The sequence below is a fragment of the Anomaloglossus baeobatrachus genome, chromosome 6 (genome assembly GCF_048569485.1).
Source record: "Anomaloglossus baeobatrachus isolate aAnoBae1 chromosome 6, aAnoBae1.hap1, whole genome shotgun sequence".
Lineage (NCBI taxonomy): Eukaryota > Metazoa > Chordata > Amphibia > Anura > Aromobatidae > Anomaloglossus > Anomaloglossus baeobatrachus.
Genome location: NC_134358.1, coordinates 213,901,058 through 213,924,630, shown reverse-complemented (window position 1 = coordinate 213,924,630; position 23,573 = coordinate 213,901,058). Strand labels below are relative to the sequence as shown.

The following is a 23,573-nucleotide window of genomic DNA, read 5'->3' as shown; positions in this document are numbered from 1 at the left end:
CCAAACAAAGGTTTCTGACCACATGTGGGGTATCGGTGCGCTCATAAGAAAGTGGGTAACAAAGTGTGATGTCCAACTTTTGGTGTTACCTCTTGAAAAAGTAAGAAAATTAGTGCTAAAGCAACATTTTAGGTAAAATGTTAATTTTTATTTTTTTTCATTCGACATTGCTTTTGTTCATGTGAAGCACCTGAAGGGTTAATAAACTTCTTGAATGTGGTTTTGAGTACCTTGAGGGGTGAAGATTTTAGAATGGTGTCACTTTTGGGTATTTTCTGTTACCCAGGCCTCTCAAAGTCACATCAAATGTGATGTGGTCTCCAAAAAAATGGTTTTGTAAATTTTGTTGAAAAAATGGGAAATTGTTGATGAACTTTGAACCCTTCTAACTGCCTAACCCCAAAAAATTTTGTTTCAAAAATTGCGCTGATGTAAAGTAGACAAGTGGGAAATGTTATTTATTAACTATTTTGTGTGACAACGCTCTGATTTATGGGCATAAAAATTAAAAATTTGAAAATTGAAAAATTTTACATTTTTTTTTGTCAAATTTCAGATTTTTTCACAAATAAAATAAAAAAAATCATCCTAAATTTACCTCCAACATGAAGCCCAATATGTCACAAAAAAACATTCTCAGAATCACCGGGATCCATTTAAGCGTTCCAGAGTTATAACCTTATAAAGTGACATTGGTCAAAATTACAAAAAATGGCCTGGGCATTAAGTACAAAACTGGCTTCGTCCTTAAGGGGTTAAATCTTAAAGGTATAGTGCTGGGTGCCAACCACCGCCTCAGCGACATTGCATCAGCAGGACCGGTGACTCGGTGCCTCACAACACCCATGCTGCAAGGTTCAGTCCCCAAGACTTCATGCTACAGCCAGGGCTGCCACTAGGAATTTCAGGGCCCCATACTGGCAAAATTTTAGGGCCCCCTTGAGACTCCGCCCATGCTCCACCCCTCAAACTTCCCCCAGTTTCTCTGCCACTCTTGGAAAAAACGTGTGTATGTTATATGTATTCCTAAAGATCCCTTATGATATGCTAATGAGCGCAGGGACTAGTCACAATGACGTTATTACCCCTGACTAGCCAGTACCCTTAACATGATATTCAATACCCAGCGTCATCGGCGGTGATGCGCATACCTGTGTCCGTTGTCACTGCCTCAGACGCCAGGCTTAGGGTAAGTATGCATCATGAGAAGGCCCGACACTTTTGGTCATGCACACTAGACCTCTTTGAACCCGGGACGTTTCATAATGCCCTTGACCGGAAATGCATGGACTTCTGATCATGCGCATTGACCTTAATCCCTACATCTGAGGCAATAACAAAAGGACACAGGTACGCACATCACCACTGATGATGCTGGGCTAACATGTTAAGAGGGCGGACTAGTCAGGGGAAATAACGCCCTTGTGACTAGTCCCTGTGTTCATTAGCATGTCATAAAGGATCTTTAGAAAGACGTTTTCTAAATATCTCTTTATGTATGCTAGTAAATTCTGGGACAGTTAGGCAGGGATTACAAATATGCACCCAAAACTGTTTGCGGTTCTGGGTGCATAGGGGACCTGACAGGTTCACGTTAACTCTTGCTAGCTTATCTATGAATCAATACACAGCATGTCAACACCCAAGTCTGCCTGCCGTTGCTCCTGGACACCAGAGAATCTCTCAGGCATAGTGTCAGAATCTGCTATCTGAACAGGACCTGAGGACACCATGATAGTCAGCGAGGTTAGTGAAATTCTCCCCCCTATTGCACTTGTGACGCCCTGGCAAAACCAGGTAGTCACAGAGGTTGTACAAATCTCTCAGGTACAAAACTCCATCCTCCTTGGCAGTCCAACACAAAAACCACACCCAGATGCACTACACCAGCCAGTAAAGTCTAGTCACCCCCATGACAATAGGGACACACCAGTGGGCAGGGCCAGGCACCTACCTAGGGGTCCTGAGGTGTCAGGGGTGGGAACACAACAGAACAGTGAACACAACAGAACAGAGGACACAAGAGAACAGTACTGACTGTTGAGGAGAGAGGAGTCTGAAGTACAGCGGAGTCAGGGGTTGGGGCCCCTGGACTATCGGATTAGGTGGCAGATGGCAAGCAGGACCACAGGCGATGGAGATCCAGTCGCGGGAGACCTTAAGTGGACCGGGGCAGGGTTGTAGCCCGCCGGTGCCAACAGCGGGAATCCGTTCCGGAGGCCGTGCACAGTCGGGGTGCCTGGACCCTAGGGCGAGTAAGGTTGCAAGCCCCTTGTCAATTGACCAGCTGGGGACAAGGTTTCAGGCCTTGTTCCACAGTAAGCCCAGAGAGCGAAACGGAAGCCCAACGCGGGGGATAGGGTGTCCGCCAGAACCCACAGAGATACCAAGGGTCAGATTTTGCGGGCCACAGCTCCCAACATACACAGTACCGGGAGTGGACTTCCCCGTTCCAAGCGGAGTTGTCCCATTGAAGACACAAACACTGAGTGCAGGAGGAAGGGACCCCTGTTTGCTACACCCGGGTGTGGGACCCGAATACACCCGCCGGAGACAACTAGTCACCGGCAATTTGGTTTACCACTGGACTTTGTGTGCAATTCTTTGGAACTGTGAGTACACCATCCATCCCCGGTCCAAACCTGCACGTTATTCTCCGCAGCCACCACTCCCGTACACCGTGAGCCCCGGGACTACACCTCCCCTACCCGTGGAGGGGATTTCATCCTACTGCCCCGCTCCATCAGCCCCGGGCGTCCCATCACCAGGCAGCGGCGGTGCTACTAACTCTCACCGCAATCCACGGGTGGCGTCACTGACAAACCAATCCCCTGTAAATACCCCCGTTTCTTACGGTTGTGAGGACGGACGGCTGTACGAGCCCGGGTCCGGCTACTACTCGAGCCGCCGTAACGAATCAGGATCCGATCAGCCCCTGCAGCGGCCCAGCCCCCGTCCGCAACAACCCGAACCTGGTGTCACGAACAGGATACTTACCCCATCTACTAACCTGGGTGAAGTGCTCCTTTTCTGGACTGTAAACCGTGAAACGCTAAAATTTTTGGACTGGTGCCATCTTGCCCACAATATTTGGTGCCAAAAACAACCTCGCCATAGTCTTCTCCGAAAAGGGCGAAAATCTGAAGCTCCGCCCCCTAAGAACGCGGGCGGAACCTGGTGATCCCCAGAGCAGGAAATTGCAAAGGACAGTGGGTCCCGCGAGACTGTTGTCGAAAACCAAGTGGGAGGGCAGGAAAGAGCGGCATGTGAGCAGAGAAGATAAAGTGCAGGGACACCAGGACTCTGCAGAAACCCGTTCCTGGACACCAAAGCGGTAAGATGTCCCAGCAAACTGGCAAACAGCGTGTGGAAAAGATGTGCCAGAGGATCCAGGCTGCAACCCCGATGACATCTCATCCGGCCCCGAGCCAGGCCACAACCTTGATGACATCTTCACTGGCCCCGAGTGTGGCCGCACCGGTGATGACGTCGGCTCCGTCAGTTCGCCCGGCCGCAACGGAGGCAGCACTTGACCTGAAGTCTACACCAGCTGCAGCGCCAACCGCTCCTAAGCATCCCGTCCCGGCTGTGGAGCAGCCGGAGTGCACCTGCAGAGAGGCGGAGCAGGCGACTGATCGGTGGGGCCCACGGCAGTGTGAGAGGTCGGTCATAGCCACACCGAGGGCACCCGTGCCCCATCCTGGGAGCGGCAGCAGCAGCAGCTGCACAGGAGGCTGCGCTGGCAGCGGTTGTAAAATGTTGTTCTATGGACTTGGTAGTGGATCCCGGCTACCTCTTTTCCTCAGGACAGTTTCGTAACGTCAAAAAAAGTTTTTTTGGGGTTTTTTTTATGTGCCTTCCCTCCGGGGAATAAAATGTTTTGAAATGGTTTACTTGTTATCTTTTTCAATTGCAGAAGCAGAAAAATAAACGTCAGTGGCCGGACAGCCCAAAGCCGGGCTGTATTCTACCAAGGGGGAGTGTGACGCCCTGGCAAAACCAGGTTGTCACAGAGCCTGCACAAATCCACCAAGATGCAGGCCATTCTCCTCTTTGGCACCAACACAGTCCCCACACAGGTATATACCAGCCAATCAGGCCTAGTCACTCCCCCCCAGGACAATGGGAGGGATCGAGAAGAGCTTAGGAAGTCACAGGGCAGAGTTTAGTTTCAGTTTGAGCTGGAGTGAGGAGAGCTGACAGGAGGGAGTTGGAGCTCCCTGGAGAGGGTGATAGTCAGGGTTGGAGCCCCGGACCACCGGACAACTAGACTAGCTGCGCTGACTGGGTGGCAGTGAGGGCCACAGGTGACGGAGATCCGGTCGCGGCGAACCTGAGGTAGACCGGGGCAGGGTTGTAGCCCGCCAGTGCCGAGAGAGGGGATCCGGTCCGGAGGCCGTTTCAAGTGGAGTAGTCCAGACAAGAGAGAGACAGACAGAAAGTGTGGAAGAAAGGGCCCCTGGCAGTATATCTGTGTGTGGACCCGAATACAACCGCCAGAGGTTATCAGTCACTGGCAATTTGGTTTACAATGGACTCTTTGTGTTTACTAACCCTCCAAATCAGCACCAGCTCATCCAGGACCACGACAACAAACTGTGAGATGCCTGCTCCCTGCAATCCCTCACCATCCTCAGGGCCCTGGGACTATACCTCCCCTACCCGTGGAGGGGTTTCCATCCTGCTGCCCTGCTCCATCAGCCCTGGGCGTCCCATACAAAGGCAGCGGCGGTGTCACCAACAAATCACCGTAACCCACGAGTGGCGTCACTGACAAAGACTCTGTCCCCTGTAAATAACCCCTTTTCACTCGTGGGCGACGGACGGCTGCGCGAGCCGCGAATCCGGCTGCTACTCGAGCCACAGCCACCGCCCAGATCCGAGTGCCTCGAGCGGCCCCCCGGTTGTGATCGATCCCCCGCCCGCGACACACTCACTCACATAAGAATAGACCTTTTCCTGACTAATATCTCAACTCTCAGAGGGATGGGAGTATTGAGATGGGGTCTATCACCTGGTCGAATGAAACTCCGATTATTTTGGACCTGAATTCGGTCTACTGTAATTGCAGCCTTGTCATTGGCAATGAAATTAATTTCTACTCAAGGATATTTAAATTGTCTCTCCAGGAAGGAGACAAACTCTAGCGCTACCTATTGGAAGTAGCAATCCTACAAGTCAAAAGTGGCTTTTTTTAGCAAGCTTTTTCATATGACTAGGGATTTAGGCCAGATCAGAACCCCAATTTGCAGACACGGTGTTTCGGGGTGATTGCCCCTCGTCAATGCAAAGTATGGGTCTCTGATCTGGCTTATGAGAAGCTATAGTGGGGAACACAGGGAAGACTATTCTCCTTGCGGAGACCTGACAAACCAGTCTGGCTGTCAGTACTCAAGGATAGTAATATGAGATACGCTATTTAAATATCTTAAAGAATTTTTCCAGCACAATACTGGCTGGGTGTCTTCACCATCTACTGTACTTTGTGAGATGCTCATAAGGCGGTGATGAGGGGTTATTGTATTGCAGAGGGGACCAAGTTAAAGAGAGATGCCAATGATGTATATTCTAAACTCTCCTCTTAAATAACTTAAATATCTTGAAACTAAATTGGACTTATCGCCCTTTGCAGGGGTGCTGAGGAGGGTCTTAGCAGCAACAGATAAGACATATCAATGCGCAAGGTTGAAAAACCTCATTTACGCCAAGCAAAAATATTATGAAAAGGGCAATAAAACTCACTACTTGCACGACAATTTAAAGATTGCGCTGTTGCCTCGGCCCCTCAAGCCCTTAGGGATGGTGATGGCATATTACAATACAAACCATATAATATCTCTAATGTTTTCTTTAAATTCTATAAAAAGCTTTTATAATCTCTTTAATAATCTCCAATCAAAACTGATTTGTAGAACTTCCCTACTTAATAACTATCTGTCTAGGGTTGCCAGTTCTTTCGTCAGAAGCGATTACCTCTTTTAATAAGGCGATGTCTGGAGAGATTTTAGAGATATCGAATAACCTTCCCCGGTAAGTCCCCGGGTCCTGATGGTTTGACCTACCTCTAATATAAAACATTTGCAGATGAATTGAATACCCATATGGTTAAATTATTTAATTCCTTTTTGACAGGTTCTCCTATTCCTGAAACTATCCCATTCATATTTGATTCTTATTCCTAAAATGGGTAAAGATCCTTTTGACTGCTCTAATTGTAGCCCAATCGTTCTCCTTAATGCTGACCTGAAATTTTTACTTGCTTGTAGGCAAATAGACTTTATGAATTAGCTGCAGGAGTCATAGATTAAAGACCCAGTTGGTTTTGTCTCAAATGGTAAAAGACAGGGTTGTCCGCTGCCACCACTATGGGTATTGAGCCATTAGCAGTGGTTTTATGTAAAAAAAAATCCCAATATCTGTTGGGTGGAAATAAAGGGTAAAATAGTCAAAATTTACCTAATTGCGGATGATGTGTTACTAACTCTTACAAGACCCCATATTACATTGTGAAATCTTAAAAATGTTCTTTACGAATGTGGGTGTTTGGCAAGTAATGAGATCAATGTCTCAATGACGGAGGTGCTTCCGTTGAACATTCCACCTGATGTACTAAACTATCTCAAAACAAATTATAGGTTCCGTTGGAAATTAAATGCTATTAATTACTTGGGTGTAAAGTTAACTTCTTCATATAATACTTTGTAATCTGGCAATTTTCCCTCCTTTTTAGAGACCTTAAATATGTATTATCCAAATGGAAATCACACCCAATCTCATTTCTGGGGCGTATGGCGGCAGTAAAAATGTGCCTCCTTCCTAAATTTAATATATTTTTTTGAGACTCTCCCTGTAAAGGTCCCCCTGGGTGAACTGAAGTCACTTCAAGCCAGTATTATGAGATTCATATGGAATGATAAATTCTTACAGATTAAATCCATTGCAATTTTCTATCAGGGTTTCCTAGTCAACTGAGATTTGAAAGTTGTGTAGATTAGGTATGTCTACTAAGGGATGATCTCTGATATCTATAAGCTGATAAATACTCCTCTGTGTGTATTTCATCCCATGCATTTGTGGCACCCCTGAGGCTCTGGTTGCCATAGAGTACTGCACCTCAGTTAAGGTGCGGTATCCATCTCAGGTAAGGGGTGGGGGAGTTATTCACCGGTGTTCCATATTCACACTCTACATACAGCTTAAAAGCCTTCTCACAGGGTGGGATGGCTCAGGGTCGGCAGGGGGGTTGTCACCACGATAGCATCTGACTTCCCGGTCACTGAAGACAGCCACCTGGGGGGCAGGGTCCATGGTAGAAGTAGGCGCAACATACTTACATAACTCAAATGAGATGAGTCGGGACCATAGTTCTGACAAGACACTCCTGGAACTCTTGAACCTCACTAGGCCCAAGGCTTGGAGCTGGAGCTCAGCCTGCGTGCCTAACCGCTGAGGGGGACATCCTGGGAAAAGGACATTTTCTCTCTTTCTCTCTTCAAACACTAGTGGTGGCTCCTTTACTTGCTTGGGATTGACCGGAGCCCACGATGGCAGAGACCAGTGTGGCGCCCCTGAGTATATCAGGGTGCCACAGGGTACTGCATCCCCCAGGGTGCATGACCTACCCCACATGGTTCCAGGTTCTTAACAAGCTGGTGTCACTAACATCAGCACAAATCCCAATCATACCTCATGTCATGTTCTGTCAGACACACCAGTGGGTTGGTTAAGCGGAATAAGGCCACCCACCTAGGGGTCAAGCAGACTGGTGGGAGAGAGGAAGAGGAGTTGAGTGAGAGCCCTCAAAGAGTGAGGAGCTGGGGAGTAGTAGTTCCCAGGGAGCTAGACCGAGGTTGGGTCACAGACGGTAGTCCGGGACCAAAGGAGTCGGGGACTGGTGGCAGCGACATTAGAAGGGTGCGACGGACATAGTCTAGGAGGACTGTCAGCATCAGACATCCAAAAGAACTGACCGGTACCGAGCATGACGGGGTACAGGACCCTAGGTCAGGAGTCAGTTCATCATCCTGATAACGTGGGAGGGAGAGTCTCTTTATAAACTTCCCTAGGAGCTCAGAGATTGAAGGAAATAGCACACCACGGGGAATAGGGCTTTACAGTAACATGGCCCACTAAAATCCCAAGTGCCAGCCATCAAGAGCACAGGTACACTGAAAACATAGTGAGCGGGGCCCAAACAGCTTCAAGTCGATAGGCCACACAGAGAACTAACTTGTGCACGGAAGTGGCTCCGGATTACCCAGTGACACCGGTGGGAGTGGACACCTGGACGGGCTCCCCTGTAGAGACTCTGATGCACAGAGTCTTTGGTTTATTTTCAGTGTGAGTGTCTGCTTTATAATCCTCATCCTGCAACACAACTAACCGCAGTGAATAACCTGGCTCCCCTGAACCCTGCGCTCCCAAACATCTCACCAACAACCCCAGAGGCTGGAGCCTTCCGTACCTGCGGAGGGACTGACACCTTGCTGCTCCCCACCATCTACCTCAGTACTCCTTCCAGCAGCGGCGGTACTCCCATTACCACAACCCGCAGGTGGTGTCACGAACTTCTCCCCTTTAAATAATCCACTTTTCAAGGATCTGAGTGTCTGCCGAGCCCAGGTCCGATTCCTCGAGCCACGACCACCCCGGATCCGAGCATCCCGGTCTGTGCCGGGTCGGCACACCAGCACATGGGTGCAGCTTTAAATCAGTAAGTAAAAAGAACCTGTAACCGCAGTTACCGACTCAGACTCTGATTAGCGATACTGTTGCCCTGCGCTCTAGCGCTTCCAAGGGACTGCCAAACCCCATCATACACCCGGGGCCAGCTCCGCCTGTGGGGAGCAACACCATCCCGGCTGCCATAACACCTGCCCTGGTGAGGAATTCTGCAGCGGCGACTACTCCCTGGCTGCATACCACAGGTGGTGTCACAACAAACTTTCCCCAATTACCCCGCTTTCCCTTCATTTACTGTATGCCTCGGGGCAAGGAAACCGGGCAAGGCCACTCGTGAAAGCGCCTGACCCGACCCTCAACAGCCCCAGCAACGAGTAGGTTAACCACTTGCCCCATGGGGTACTGCACATTCATATATCGTCAAAAGGGAGTCCTCCTTGGGATGGAAGCTATTGCCGCAGATCTGGCCGCTCATTTGGAACAAGCAGCAAAAACATCAATTTGCACGCTTTATAAAAAGAATCAATACAAGATACTCATGTTCTAATATCACACACCACAACTATTACATAAGCTTAGCCCTCCAGCTACCGGATGTGTGTTGGAGCTGTGGTTCATCCTTGGGCTTATTGCCGCATGTTTACTGGTCCTGCCCAGATTAGTTGGGTTCTGGAGTCACTTAAAACTTTGATTCAGATGGTGCTATACATAGAGATCCCCTTATTTACATCAGAGGATCTTGCTCCAAAAGGGATGGGAAAAAAACTCTGCCAAATTGCTGCTGTACTTGTTACCAGCTTCCAGATTTCTCTTTATTGGAGGAAAATGGTTCCACCTTCCTATCAGGATTTGCTTAGCGAAATTTCTGATATACACAGGATGGAATACTTGACAGCTAACCTTTAATACGAGGCTAGACTTATTCGAAACAGTATGGACACCCCTTGTGTGGCCTACCTTCTTTCCACGCCCAGTATTATTAACAGACCTCAACAACAAACACAAATCATCTACCCTGGGGCCTGGTCCTACTTGCGGAGGGCCCAACATCCAGGCTGCCACTAACATCAGCTCCAGCAGTGAGAAATTTTGCAGCGGCGGCCCCATCTAAATAGCTGCAACTCGCAAGTGGCGTCACAACAAAAACTTTATTATTATTCCCCTGTACATAATCTCTTTTTTAAGCGACCCCCAGAGTAAGGAAACTGGGCAACGGCCACCCAGTGCACTGTCTCAGTAAATATACTGCCCGGGACCGAGTACCCCAAAGCCCTGGGACGAGTCATAGACTCATATTAATATGTGATTATTTGTTTGGTAATTGTATCTGACAATGTTTGGGGCCTTTAGAGGACCTTTATAGTAACTCAGGCTTCATTGTTTGCATAATTACGCTTTTTCTTGCTTTGCCAAAATTACCAGTATGTTGTGTGTGTATGTTGTTTGTAACTCTCTTATAAACTTTAATAAAAAATTATGGTTTTAAAAAAAAAAATAAAAAAAGTATAGTATATCAGATGCAAGCAACAGTTTTTAGACAGGAAGTTAAACTTTTAAAGGGAATATGTCACCAGGTTTTGCTATGTATTTTTAGAGCAGCATGGTGTAGGGGCTGAGACCCTAATTTCAGGGATGTGTCAGTTACTGGTCTGCATGCTGTTGTTTTGATGCAATCAGTGTTACTTGAGCTGCAGATCCAGCAGTGGTCAGAATCATGAGCCCTGGAAAGCCCCTCCCACATCACTGATTGGCTGCCTTCTGTGTACACTGTATATTGACATAAAGCTAGCAGTCAGTAGTGGAACTGATATTTGATTAGGACACATGAGACACTAAAGACCTGATAAGGATCGCTGGTAAGTCTCTGGGAAGTCGCTGGTGAGAAGTCACACAGTCAGACCTTACCAACGACGCAGTTCGATGAGCGACCTGTATAAAGATGAGCGACCTGTATAGGAGGTTGTTGGTAGGCGTCAAACACAGCGATGTGAACTGCCCAGCAGGACATAGCCTTTGAAGAAAATGGTTTGGACCATTCGGCAACGACTAGCAACCTCACAGCTGGGGCCTGATCGCTGGTAGGTGTCACACATAACGAGATCGCTGGCGATATCGTTGCTGTGTCACAGAAATGGTGACTCAGCAATGATCTTGTTAGCGATCTCGTTGTGTGTGACGGGGCCTTTACAACTGACACATTACTGGAATCAGGATCTCTTTCCCTACATCATTCTCCTCTCAGATTACATGGCAAAAACCTGCTGACAGATTGCCTTTAACAATTTTTGTTGCAAATCTGCCTCCGGTCATGATTTCAGATATCATAAATAAACACAATTCATTTACAGAAACTTATTGCTTGTTCAAAATATGTATGTTATTCGGACCATGTTTCTACGTATTCTACTTCTTGCTTACCTTTTTCTATTTGAAGATGTTTTTTACAGTTTGTCTTCAGTAGTTATAGGTAAGAATATAATACACTTAGTTTGCAGATTTGCAGAAATGATGGCATATCTACATTCCAGTAACTGTATCAACCTGTTAAATCGGTTCTTCAAGAGACACATTAACTTCCACCTGTAGCGTCATAGTGTTAAGGTTTAAAGGAAGACACAAGTCCACTCCGTTCAACCTTTGCCCAAGCGTGTCAGAGAGGAGAGAGAGAAGAGCGTAGTAAGTAATTGTCCGCTGGGATCTATCATATTTTACAATTTATCAAAGTAATGTGTTATATGTGCAGGCAGAGTACATGGCAGGGGTGCACAAATATCTGTGGTGCATTATCAGATTGTGCTACTTAAATGAACCATAATAAAACTGTATATAAATGTAGATCAGCAACAAATATATTTATGCCTTTACAATGCAGTGACATAGCAATGCCATGAAGAGGGTCTGGTTTTATAGTGTGGGATATTGGGGAATGAACCCATTCTATGAGCCGAAGACCCTCATCTGAATAACCGACATGTTATACCAGCTGGTAATTGGATTTGGAAGATAATCTATGTTTATATAAAAGGGGTTGTCTATGACGGCAGAACCCTTCCTATACCCTAGTTCCTTGAGAATATCACTGTTCATGGCAGCTATTCCAAATCTGATGTTTGAATAAATCTCCTATTTTGTCATTTATATGGCTACGTCAGTCAGTAGTTTCAGCAAACTCCTTCCACAGAAGATCAAAAGAAAGTTTACCTCTCGAGCCTCACTAGAAGTATAAAAAACACTACTCGACATCCTAGAACTCAGCTTATAGAAAGTCCTATTACATAGTGACATACTGCTGTAAATCAGACTTCACAATTTTATATTCACACCAGACAATCTCTTCAATGAATACTGGAACATAACGCAGAGGGTTTTAAGTTTTTGAGTTTTTGTTTTTTTTTTTTTTTTTTTTTTCAAAATTCCCACACTGTATTTATTTGCTTTACACAATCTGGGCACATTCAAAATCTTAAATATAATAAATGTAAAAAATAGAATAAAAACATTAATATATTCTAAAGTAATATACAATACATACAGTGGCTTGAAAATGTATTCATACCCTTTGAAACTTTTCCACATTATTTTATGTTACACCCACAAACTTAAATGGATTTTATTTTTGATATTATGTGATATACCAACACAAAGAAGCAAGAATTTGTGAAGTGTAAAGGAAATGATTAGTGATGAGTGAGCATGCTCGCCACTGCTCAATACTGGATTGAGCATCGGGGTGTTCGGGTACACTCGTTTGATTATTGCAGGTGCTCGACGACCCGCCTCGCATATTGTGCTGTTGATTTTCAACTGCTAAACATTCTGCCTACCAATCATAATAATGCTGTAGCCATGTTGGCAACTGATGTTAATGTGACTGGCCGACCGCATATACTATAGTAAGTATAGCATATGGTTCAATAACAATGAAGTAGAGGTGCTGGATTGTCCCTACAGTCCCCAGATTTCAACGCAATCGAACACTTGTGGGTAAAGTTGAAGATAAAGCTATATACATACCCAAGTGAGTTGACCAGTATGTGTCGCGGGTGGAGGGGACGCGCTCGCCACGCTCGGGTCCGGGGCTTCTGCTGCTGCTCGGTGGCTCGAGCGGTGGACCAGACCCGGGGACTCGAGCAGCACTCCTCGTCCACAAGTGAAAAGGGGGTGGTTTGTTTAGGGAGATAGTTTGTGACGCCACCCACGGGTCGTGGTGATTATTAGCACCACTGCTGCTGGTGACGGGGATCCCGGGAAGGATGGTAGGGAGCAGCTAGGATGTTGTCCCCTCCGTGGGTAGGGGTTGGTGATTCCAGGGCCTGGATGGTGATACGGGGAGGCTGGATGGCTAAGGTGCAGGGTTGCAAGGGCAGCGTGGCGCGGTGCCGGATGGCACTGGTGTACTCACTCAGGCAGTCAATGACAGAGTCTCTGGTAAACCAAACGGCTGGATGGACGGGTCCCGCAGCCGGCTGCAGTGTTGTGCTCTACCCGGACGGCTGATAGTGGCTGTCTTTCCCTGCATCTGTTAGAATGTTCTGACTCCTGTGGTTGCCCACCAGTAGTCTGCTCCCCGGCGTATAGGTGCCGTAGGAGCCCGTTTTGCCCGCAGGCGCTGGCCCTTGGATCTCTAGCCTATGGCGGTGGCTGTATATCCTCTCAGTGTGGACTGTTGCCTTCTGTCGGGTCTTGGTTGTTGGGAAACCCCTGGGGTTCCTGTCACACTCGGATTTGACTATTGTCGGCGGCTCCAAGCCTGGTCGGGGTCTGATGGCCCTGCCTGTGTGCTTAGCTTCACTCCGCTCCCCGGTTCGGTACCGGCGGGCCAACGCCCGACCCCGGTCCTACGGCTCTGCAGAGATTCACTAACTCCTGCAGACGGCCACCACTGTCTGCCAACCTTGCTGTTTGTGTCTGGGCCCCTACCCAGACACCAACAGTTTCTGTCTCCTCACTTTCACCTCCAAAACTGATCTGTCTGTTTTCTCGCCTCCAGACCTGTGAACTCCTCGGTGGGTGGGGCCAACCGCCTGGCCCCGCCCCACCTGGTGTGGACATCAGACCCTGGAGGAAGGCAACAAGGGTTTTTGTTTGACTGGTGTAACTGTCTAGGGGAGGGTGTGTGTGTGTTATGTCTGTGACTACCTGGCTAGTCCAGGGCGTCACATATGCACCAACATTAGGAACATATAGAAGAGTCCTGACATCAGATTTCCGTCAGGACATGCTTGAATCTGAAAGAGCTTGCCCAGATGGGCTCAGACAGTGTTGAAAGTCAAAAGGAGGATTTAAAAAATACTAGCAAAATATTAAAAATGTAAATTTAGATTTTTAGAAACAAAACAGTAATAATGCAGTTACATAATAAGAATCTGCATAACTAATCATATACTAAATAGTTGCAAGTCACATTGATACATGAGATAACCAATATGATTGTCTATAAAATGAAGGTCATCTCATGTTCAAAAATGTAGTGAATGGTGAGATATGGAGCCGGAAATTCAAAAGTTCAAAACATTGTTACCTTTTTGCTCGTCGGTGTAAATGTTAGAGTGGTCTGGTACTAAAGAAGCATCAGAGCAGTGAGACACAAATAAACACTACAAATTACAGTTCATTTAGTAGTCACATCTAATACTACATTTCCCATGTAATGCTTATGTAGCGCCCCTGAGACCCTCAGGGCACTACAGGGATCTGCATCCTCTTTGGGATGCAGGACCTACCCCCTGGGACCTGGAGTATTAGTGCCGATACCACCAAAGCACAACCAAAATCCCAGTTCTCCACTCCACACCGGGCATAGAGGGTTAACCATGTAAGGGGATGGTCGCCATGGAAAGGAACGAGTCCCTGGGATTTGCCAGCCTAGTGGGAGGGGTCAGCAGTCAGTCAGGAGAGTGTGGCACACAGGAGAGGTGTGCGGATGTGCCTCAGCTGGGTCCGTGCAGCGGTTACTCGGGGGCACAGGAAAGAAGTCGCCAGGTCGGGTACTGGAGATACCGCTGGGACCGGAGCACGCATGGGGCACAGGGCCCTAGATCAGGCGCTAGTTCTACACGGCTTGATAAATACCTGCCCGGTGAGGACACCTTCACGGACTTCACCGAACCAAATAATCCGGGGGCATCAGCAGTAAACTATGATCTAAACTATGGGTTTGGACACTTACCTCCCAACAGGCTTCGCACTGCCCGCTGTACGGAGAAGGAGACTGTATCCCCAAAAGGGACAGTCGGGCCACAAACGCTACACGCTACGGGGACTCAACCAACAGAGAGTGCCGGGGACAGAGCAACCTGGGTCACTACATTGGCACTGATACTCCAAGGGACCTGAACCAGTAATCCAAGGGCCTGAGTGAGTAGAGACTGTTAAAGGCAACCTGGTGTGGTCTCCGTTATTACCCCTCATCATCTCCAAGGCACGGCTCTACCTGCGGAGGGTCTAACACCATTGCTGCAATTTAGCAGCGGCGGTTCTTTATCCTTAACTGCAACCTGCAGGTGGCGTCACATGACATTAACTCTATTCTCCCCTTGTAAATATACCCCCCTTACAAAAAGGGACCCAGGGCACGTAACCGGGTAACGGCCACCAGAGTGACATTCCCATTTGTTACCGCCTGGGACCGAGTACCTTCTTCCCTGGGCACTACACTTATAAGAGAAATTAGCATACAATCACAAAAACCTACAGCAAGTCATTTGTTTAAGAATGGCTCTAATTTGACCCCTCATAGTCATTTGTAGATGTTGTAGGGGGATCACTCACTTCTGGCAGCTCTTGATGTATGCACAGGTAGCAAATCATTGATTAAATGGGAAGATTTATTTTACTTATAAGGGCTCACTCACACTTGCGCTATTTTGACGCAAACGGAATCCGTCACTAATGTAGTACAGTTCATTTATTTACAGTGGAAGCGCGACATCGTGTGGACACAAGCGGGTACTGCATGACACACACACGCGCCATAGTAACGTGCTTCCACTGTAAATAAATGAACTGTACTACATTAGTGACGGATTCCGTTTGCGTCAAAATAGCGCAAGTGTGAGTGAGCCCTAACTCTTCCAGAAGAAACAAACTGAAAAACAGTCTTGTTTTGGCACAAAGGACCAAAAATAAACAAAACAGTCCATATATGTCCTCCACAAGTTTCTCAGACCTAGGCAGCCTCTTGCAGAGCTGATAACACCAGAAGAGTGTCCAACTCTACTTCAATTCACTAAGTGAGGCAGCTGAACTGCCCTATATATCCCATTCCAAGTCCTGGAACTGGAGGTAAGGGAACGGCGAGACTGGGAGCATTAAAAACAACTCTGAGCATTATATGTGCTGGAGCCGTTTTGTCCTGGGGCCTACATCACCAAGGCTTGCCACGTTGGTGACACATACCTTCTGTCCAGGACCTGTCCAGCTGCCCCCTTACATTGTATCATACTATAGTACAATCAGAAGTGTGTCCTTTCTCCATGGCGATCCATACACAGAAAGAAAGTTGGAAGCTGCATCCACCTGTCTGCTATTCATGGTATTGCTCTAGGCATATTTATGGTCAACTGTAGGGGGGGTGATATTCCCTTTTTATGTTATATTCTTAAGTTTCATTTATTCATTAAAAAATAATCCCCATCATATCTGCAGAACTTGCCAGACAGATCTTTTTCTGTGTCACTTAGCTAATATAAGGGAAGGGTGGATTTGGGCTTTGAGTCATCAGTGGTTACACTAGATAGACACTCTTGTGTTTCATAATACAAACAATGTACTCACTTACTTTGCAGCCATAATGGAGGAACATCCGTATGCTCTCATGTCACACAGTGGAGGGTCCAAAGGGTTTCCACAAAAGTTTGAAACCATTGTAAAGAAGCATTTCCAATTACTCTACCTGGAAGAATTTTCCAATAATAAGAATGCATATGCTTCAAAGGTAAAAGCTCTGCTGCTCTGGTGGCACCAGCCTGTAGTTGACAAAGAACTATTGGATTCTCTTCCCAATCTTAAAGTCATTGCAAGCTCTGGAGCAGGGGTAGATCACCTGGACCTAAAGTTGATCACAAGTTATGGTATTAAAGTCACTAACACACCTCGTCTTGGAGATGACTCCACTGCAGACATGGGAATGGCGTTAATGATGGCATCTGCTAAAAATATAGTAGAAGGTAAGTTACTGCATTTGGATCCAAGTTTATCTTGTGTGTTTGTTTGGAGTTTTTTGGGGTTTTTTTTTAAATCTAAAATTTATTTATTTGATGTGTTAGTAGAGTTGATCGAATCCGGGACCGGCGGATCACTGCGAAATTGAGAAAAAAAGAAATCCTTATCCGCCCCGGATTCTTGTGCCCATGTAAGTCTATGGGGACCAGAATCCGGAGATTAAAAACGTTTGTGGAGGGGATGGGGGGTAGGAGCGCGCATGGTGTACTCACCAGAGGCTGTGTCATGGCAGCAAACTCCTTCCGGGTCACGCTTTTCCTTTCCGGAGCCGACAATTCAATATTCATTGTTTTGCCCGCCCACCGACATGTGTAATTGGTTGCAGTTAGATGCGTCCCCACCCTGAGTGCCAGCGTGTCAGCTGACTGCAACCAGTCACAGGTGGCAGGACGGCCGTTGGGCGGGGAAAGCAGTGCAAGTGTCTGCGGGTCAGTATGGTGAACGTGCATGTGTTACAGAAACACATTCACGTTCCTGTCAGAAGTGTGTGCGGCTGTGCCGATGATACGCTGTCAGACTCGTACAAGTCTGACATGACATCAGCCGGCACAGCCTGCGCTCTCTGAACATGAGCGTGCATGTACCTAGAAACACATGCACGTTAGTGTCAGAAGTGTGCGCGGCTGTGCCGTTGATGCGTTTTTTTTTTAATGTGAATACATTTTAAAAAAAAACTACGTGCGGTCCCCCCTAATTTTCATCCACAGCCAAGATAAAGCCAGCTGGGGGCTGGTATTCTCAGCCCATAGCCGCCCGGTATTGCCACATCTATTAGATGTGACAATCCCGGTGCTTTACCGGCTCTTCTCGATTGCCCTGGAGCGGTGGCAATCAGGGTAATAAGGGGTTAATAGCAGCGCACAGCTGCTACTAAACCCTAGGTTAGTGATAGTACAAGCGTCTATGAGATACCTGCATAACACTAACCTGTAAATAAACACAGACACAGAGAAAAATCCTTTATTTGGAATAAAGTACAAAACATACCCTCCTTCACCACTTTATTAACCCCCAACACCCTGCAGGTCCGGTGTAATCCACACGAGGTCCCACGCCGCTTCAGCTCGCTACATAACACAACCAGCGTGACCCACAATGCATTGCTATTTGATTGACAGGTGCAACAGGAAGGGAATATGTGGGTCGTGTCTTGCTATCTATTTCTGTCTGTCTGTTTGGCCTTGCTTCCCCTGTCACTGTCATAGACCTTAATTCTGGTGCAGGCAGACAGACAAGGGTGGAAATAGCTAGCAAGACCCAACCCACAAATTCCATTCCTGTTGTACCTGTCAATCAAATAGCAGTGCATTGATAGAACTTTACTTGCACGTATTTCTGAAATAACAAAAAAAGACAGTTGCATTCTGAAATACTAAAGCATGCAAACAATGAATGCAAGAATATAGATATGCTTTACTGCTTAAGTAAATCTAGGAAAAATTGACATATTTAGCATACTAAAATGGCCATTTTAATATCTGCCCAGTAGCCATGTCAAAACATATCTTGTTACTGGGAACCTACACTAAACAGAAGCCTCTCTCTGGGTTACAAACCTTCATGTGTATGGGCATGTAGAAACCTGCTGCTGAAGAATAAAATCACTTTTGGCTAGTGGGGCAGGGATGCACGGTCAGAGGGCATGACTCCATAATCTAGACAAAAAAGACTGACAGCACTCCCAAAATGCAGTCTGCATTGTATGCTACAAATGTAAATTTTTCCTAGATTTCTTTAAGCATAAAAGCATATCTATATTCTTGTGTTCATTGTTTGCATGCTTTTGAATTTCAGAGTGCAACTGTCCTTTTTTTGTTATTATATGTCATGTTCAGTTTTGCACCTGTTCAAACTGCATTTTGGGAGTGTCATCAGCCTTTTTTGTCTAGATTATGGAGCCATGCCCTCTAACTATGCACCCCTCCCCCCATTAGCCACAGGTGATTTTACTATTTAATCTGGGAGCAGCATAATGTAGGGACAGAGACCCTGACTACAGTAATGTGTCACTTATTATGTTGTGTTCTGTAATTTCACTACAATCGGTGTTTTATCAGCAAAAGATTATCACTGCCTGACTAGGTTTTTTGTGTAGACCAGTCAGGTGAATGTGTGTAACCCTTTCCCCCACTGCTGATTGCCAGCTTGTTGACAATTGCAGCTTCCTGTGTGCACTGTAAAATCAGGGATGTGGGCAGAGTTATACAGGACTCAGCATTCTGACCCCTAATACATCTACAAAAGAGAAAACAAGGATTCTTTCAAAACTGCACCAAGAAGTCCAATAAGTGACACATTGCTGGAATCAGGCTCTCTGCCCTTTATATCACACAGTTCTCATATTAATTAGCCAAAATGTCATTGTCACTGTCATCAAGCAGGATGGCTATAAGGCCGGAGTCATACTTGCTAGTGCCTCGCGTGTAACTCGCGCGAGTCTCTCATTGAATCACCCAGCATGGCCGCACACTATGCATACAGGAGCGTCTGAGCTCCATAGAGATACATGCAACTGACCCGCTCCTGTCGGGGAGTGTGCGGCCAAGCCGGGTTCTACCATGAGAGACTCGCGCGAGTTACACGCGAGGCACTAGCAAGTGTAATTCTGGCCTAAGGCTATGTCCGCACGTTGCTTTTTACCTGCTTTTTTGCTGCTTTTTCAACGGCAGCGTTTAATGCCAAAATGGATGTGTTCTGCTTTTCAAGCTTAGTCTATGGGAATTTGGGTTTCTAGACCGCACTATGCTGTTCAAAATGCTGCGTTTTTGTGGCAGAAATTTGGGCAAAAACTCTGCTTTGCAGTTCAAAACGCAAATGGCAAAAACAATTGACATGTTGCTTCTTTGAAAAGCAGAGTTTTTGCCCAAATTTCTGCCACAAAAAGGCAGCATTTTGAACAGCATAGTGCGGACAAGAAACCCAAATTCCCATAGACTTTGCTTGAAAAGCAGAACACATCCATTTTGGCATTAAACGCTGCAGTTGAAAAAGCAGCAAAAAAGCAGGTAAAAATCAGGTAAAAAGCAACGTGGACACATAGCCTAATAGCCTTAAGGGTATGACCGCACTTTGCGTCGTCCTACTTGCAGTTTAGAATGCACGTTTTTGCCTTAATTGATTTAGCCAAAGTTGCCTTTTCCAGAAATTTATCGCTAAAAAACGCATGCGTATTTACCGCGTTTTCAGCGCTTTTTACATGCTTTTTCACCTGCGTTTTGACAGATACATTTTGAACATCAAGACATTGATAAATAAAGATTAAATAGTCAAACAGAATGAAAAAAGAGAAAAAAAAGGAAAACATAATTTTGGAATTAATAAAGAAAATAGTTATATTTCATGAAATTATAGCGATTTTATAATATTTAATGCTAAAATAGCAATAAAATCAAAATTTTCTTTAATTTAATTGTCGGACTATGTGTGTGTGTAAAGGGACATATTATTCCATTATTTTAATGTTAGAAAAGCATGCATTTTTGAAGTCCAAAACGCATGTTTTCTGCACCTAAAAAGCAGGTAAAATGCAGGAAATTTGAAGTTTCTTGGTTTTTGCGATTTCTCATTGACTTCAATGTTAGCAAAACGCACCCAAAATGGCAAAAACAATTGCATGCTGCTTCTTTGAATGCATGGTTTTTGCCACAAAATATGCAAATTAAATGCAGCGTTTTAAAAGCAAAGTGCGGACAGGAAATCAACCTTTTCCATAGACTATTATGGAAAAGCAAAACGCATGCCTTTTGGCATGAAAACGCTGCAGCTCAAAACGCTGCAGAAACGCAGGTAAAAACGCAAAGTGCGGTCATACTCTAAAAGTATGTTTTGTCTCTAAAATGATGCAGCGTTTCAGAGTGAAACATATCTGGAGGTGACCATACAGCCAGAGGCTGATACATGCTGCACACGGTTTGTGCAGCATGTTGCAGCTGACAGGATGCTTTAGGCTATGTGCCCACGCTGCGGATTTACCGCGGATTTTGCCGCGGATTTGCCGCGGATTTACCGCGGATTTGCCGAAAATCTGCAGCAGCACTTCCAAGCCATTTCAATGGCATTTTGGAAATGCTGTGCCCATGCTGCGGATTTTTCCGCAGCGGATTTGCCGCGGATTTTGATGCGGAAAAATCTGCAGCATGTCAATTATTGTTGCGGATTTTGGTGCGGATTTTTCCCATGCAAGTCAATGCAAGGTGTAAAATCCGCAAGAAATCCGCAGGTCTGTTCCCACAGGCTCTTTTTCCTGCGGATTTGGTGCGGATCTCGCAAACAAATCCGCAGGAAGTGATGTAGGATAGTTCAGGAAGAGGAAGTTTCACCATTTTGTAGTGTAGAGTAGTGGCAGTGTAGTCGTGTTGTGTCCGGACTCTGGACAGGGATGTTTGTGTGTTTTTATTTCAAATAAAATTTTTCAAAAAGTGTTTTCTTTTCTTTATTACCAAATGGAGGTTCATAATGGCCGTGTCTACACAGGCATGACATTATGAACCTCGGGCTTAGTGCCAGTTTGCAGAAAACTGGCATTAACCCCTTCAGATTACCCAGCCAGCCAAATGCATCAGGGCGGCTGGATGAGCCTCGGTACAGCACCTGAGAATGGCGCTTCACAATGAAGCCGCCATTTTCAGGGGCAGCTGAGGACTGTTTTTCTCAGCGGGAGGGGCAGAGAATGCTTCAGCCTTATCCCGCTGAGAAGCACAGCCCTCAGTTGCTTGCTTGCATCGGGCTGGACAGTGAAAATACAGCGGAGCACATTTTTTTTTTTTTTTTTTAAATAACAGTGAAAGGGAACATGGGACCACATTTTTTGGCTGTAAGCTGCGGCCACCACCACTGGGTTATTATATACAGCCTGTTAGAATGTAAGAGCCCAGTGGTGTTGGCCGCAGCTTTTCTGTATAAGCACACTGTGAGACTGCTAACAAAATGGATAATGGAGAAGAAAGGAGGGTTGGGACAGGAAATGACACAAAGAGACTTTTTTTTGCCTTCAAAACAGTCAAAGCTTTATTCAGAAACACATTAGAGTACAATGGACAAAATCCGCATCAAAATCCGCAACGAAATCCGCGTCAAATCCGCGTCAAATCCGCAGCTATGCTAAGGTGCGGATTCTGGGGGAAAGCTGCGGATTTTGAGGCACAAAAATCCGCAGCAACATTCTCTCGTGGACACATAGCCTTAAGGTTTTTCCATGAACAAAGATCATTGTAATGTTGATTTTCAATCAATGGATCTTGGAATAATAATAATTTCCACAATTGGATGTGTTTAGAAAAATGTTCCTGCGCTGAGATAATGTTATATATGGGTCCCTGCAATGTACTGTGTAATGGCTGTGTCTGACCATACAGGGACATAGTCTGATCATACCACATCTCCTGGGCCAGAAAGGATGTAAAAGAGAGTATAGAAATAGGGCAGAATATGATCACAGCTGCTACTTTTTGTGAGGTAAAGCATTTTCCTGCTTGTTTTTAGAAAATGTTTTACCTCAAAGAAAGAATAAATTGTGATCACATGCTGACATGTTTGAACACTTTTTCACTTCTTCCCCGCCCCAAGAGATGTGATATTATCAGACCATGTCCCTGTACGGTCAGAAACAGCCATTACACAGTACATAGCAGGGGCACATATATAAGATTATCTCAGTACAGGAACACTTTTTTTTAAAACACATCCAATTGTGGAACTTATTATTATTCCAAAGTTAATTGATTAAAATGAACTTTGTGGGGAAACCCATTTAAGGAAAAGAATAAAGCCCATTTAAGGACATGAATGTGTAAAATAGAGAAGGTTAGCAACGATAATTTTCCATTCTCTGATGTGGTCCTGCTTTCCTTTTGAGCAAAATCTAAACTGTCAATTTGGCTAAATTCTTACTTATGATGTATATTGCCTGCTGACTGATGTTTGGTACATGTAAGGGCCTAGGCATTTTGAAATTATGGGGCCCATAAAGTACTGATGATTGCCTATTCAGAAGCAAAGCCACTGAGCTCAGTTATTGGCTACAGCAGTGACGTGAGCGGTCGATGTACACATAGCCAACACATGGAGAGCTGCACTGGACCTGGGGAGGGTGTGTACTTCCTCTTTTTTATTATTTTACAAGTTTTAAAAGTTTTAGAGACCACTTTTCTTATAGTGGAAAACTCCTTTAACACTTGACTTGAACAATGTGGTCAGTATTCAGCCATATTAAAGAATTCATGTTTCTTCTCTATTCAGACACTAAACATTTCTCTTGCAGGGAACAGAATATCACAGTCTCCAGAGACTAAATATTTTGATTTTAACCGGGAAGGTAATGATATCACTGAAGCTACGCTGGGCATCATCGGCATGGGAAGTATTGGCTACAGCATAGCTCAGCGAGCCAAGGCTTTCAGGATGAGGATTCTTTACCACAATAGGAAGAGAAGGTCAGTGTGGCACCCTATTTATTATCCATTTCAATGACTACGTGGCATGTAGCAGTTGAGAAAAAATTGAGACTCGGATACAGCCAGGTATAACCATTTGAACCTCTGATTATGCCATCACTTCCTTGTGTGGGCAGGAGGCAGCTTTTTTCGCCATTCTTCTTCCGAGAGACGTAACTTTTTTATTTTTCAGTCAATCTCGTCATGTGGGGCTTGTTTTTTATGGAATGTTAAGTT

General features: G+C 45.8%; 1 protein-coding gene across 2 annotated transcripts in view; it reads left to right on the top strand.

Moving 5' to 3' along the window:
- The window catches only part of LOC142243089 (putative 2-ketogluconate reductase), a 73,766-nt gene that overhangs the window by 13,493 nt on the left and 36,700 nt on the right, over positions 1–23,573 (top strand). Inside the window, exons 1-3 of one of the 2 annotated variants that reach the window (XM_075314667.1) lie at positions 11,330–11,358; positions 16,470–16,850; positions 23,165–23,336. In XM_075314667.1, the coding sequence (XP_075170782.1) occupies positions 16,475–16,850; positions 23,165–23,336 (548 nt within the window). In that variant the 5' untranslated portion in view covers positions 11,330–11,358; positions 16,470–16,474. Of the gene's footprint in view, positions 1–11,329; positions 11,359–16,469; positions 16,851–23,164; positions 23,337–23,573 lie in introns of those variants that run through there. The other variant, XM_075314669.1, reaches the window with a different exon arrangement.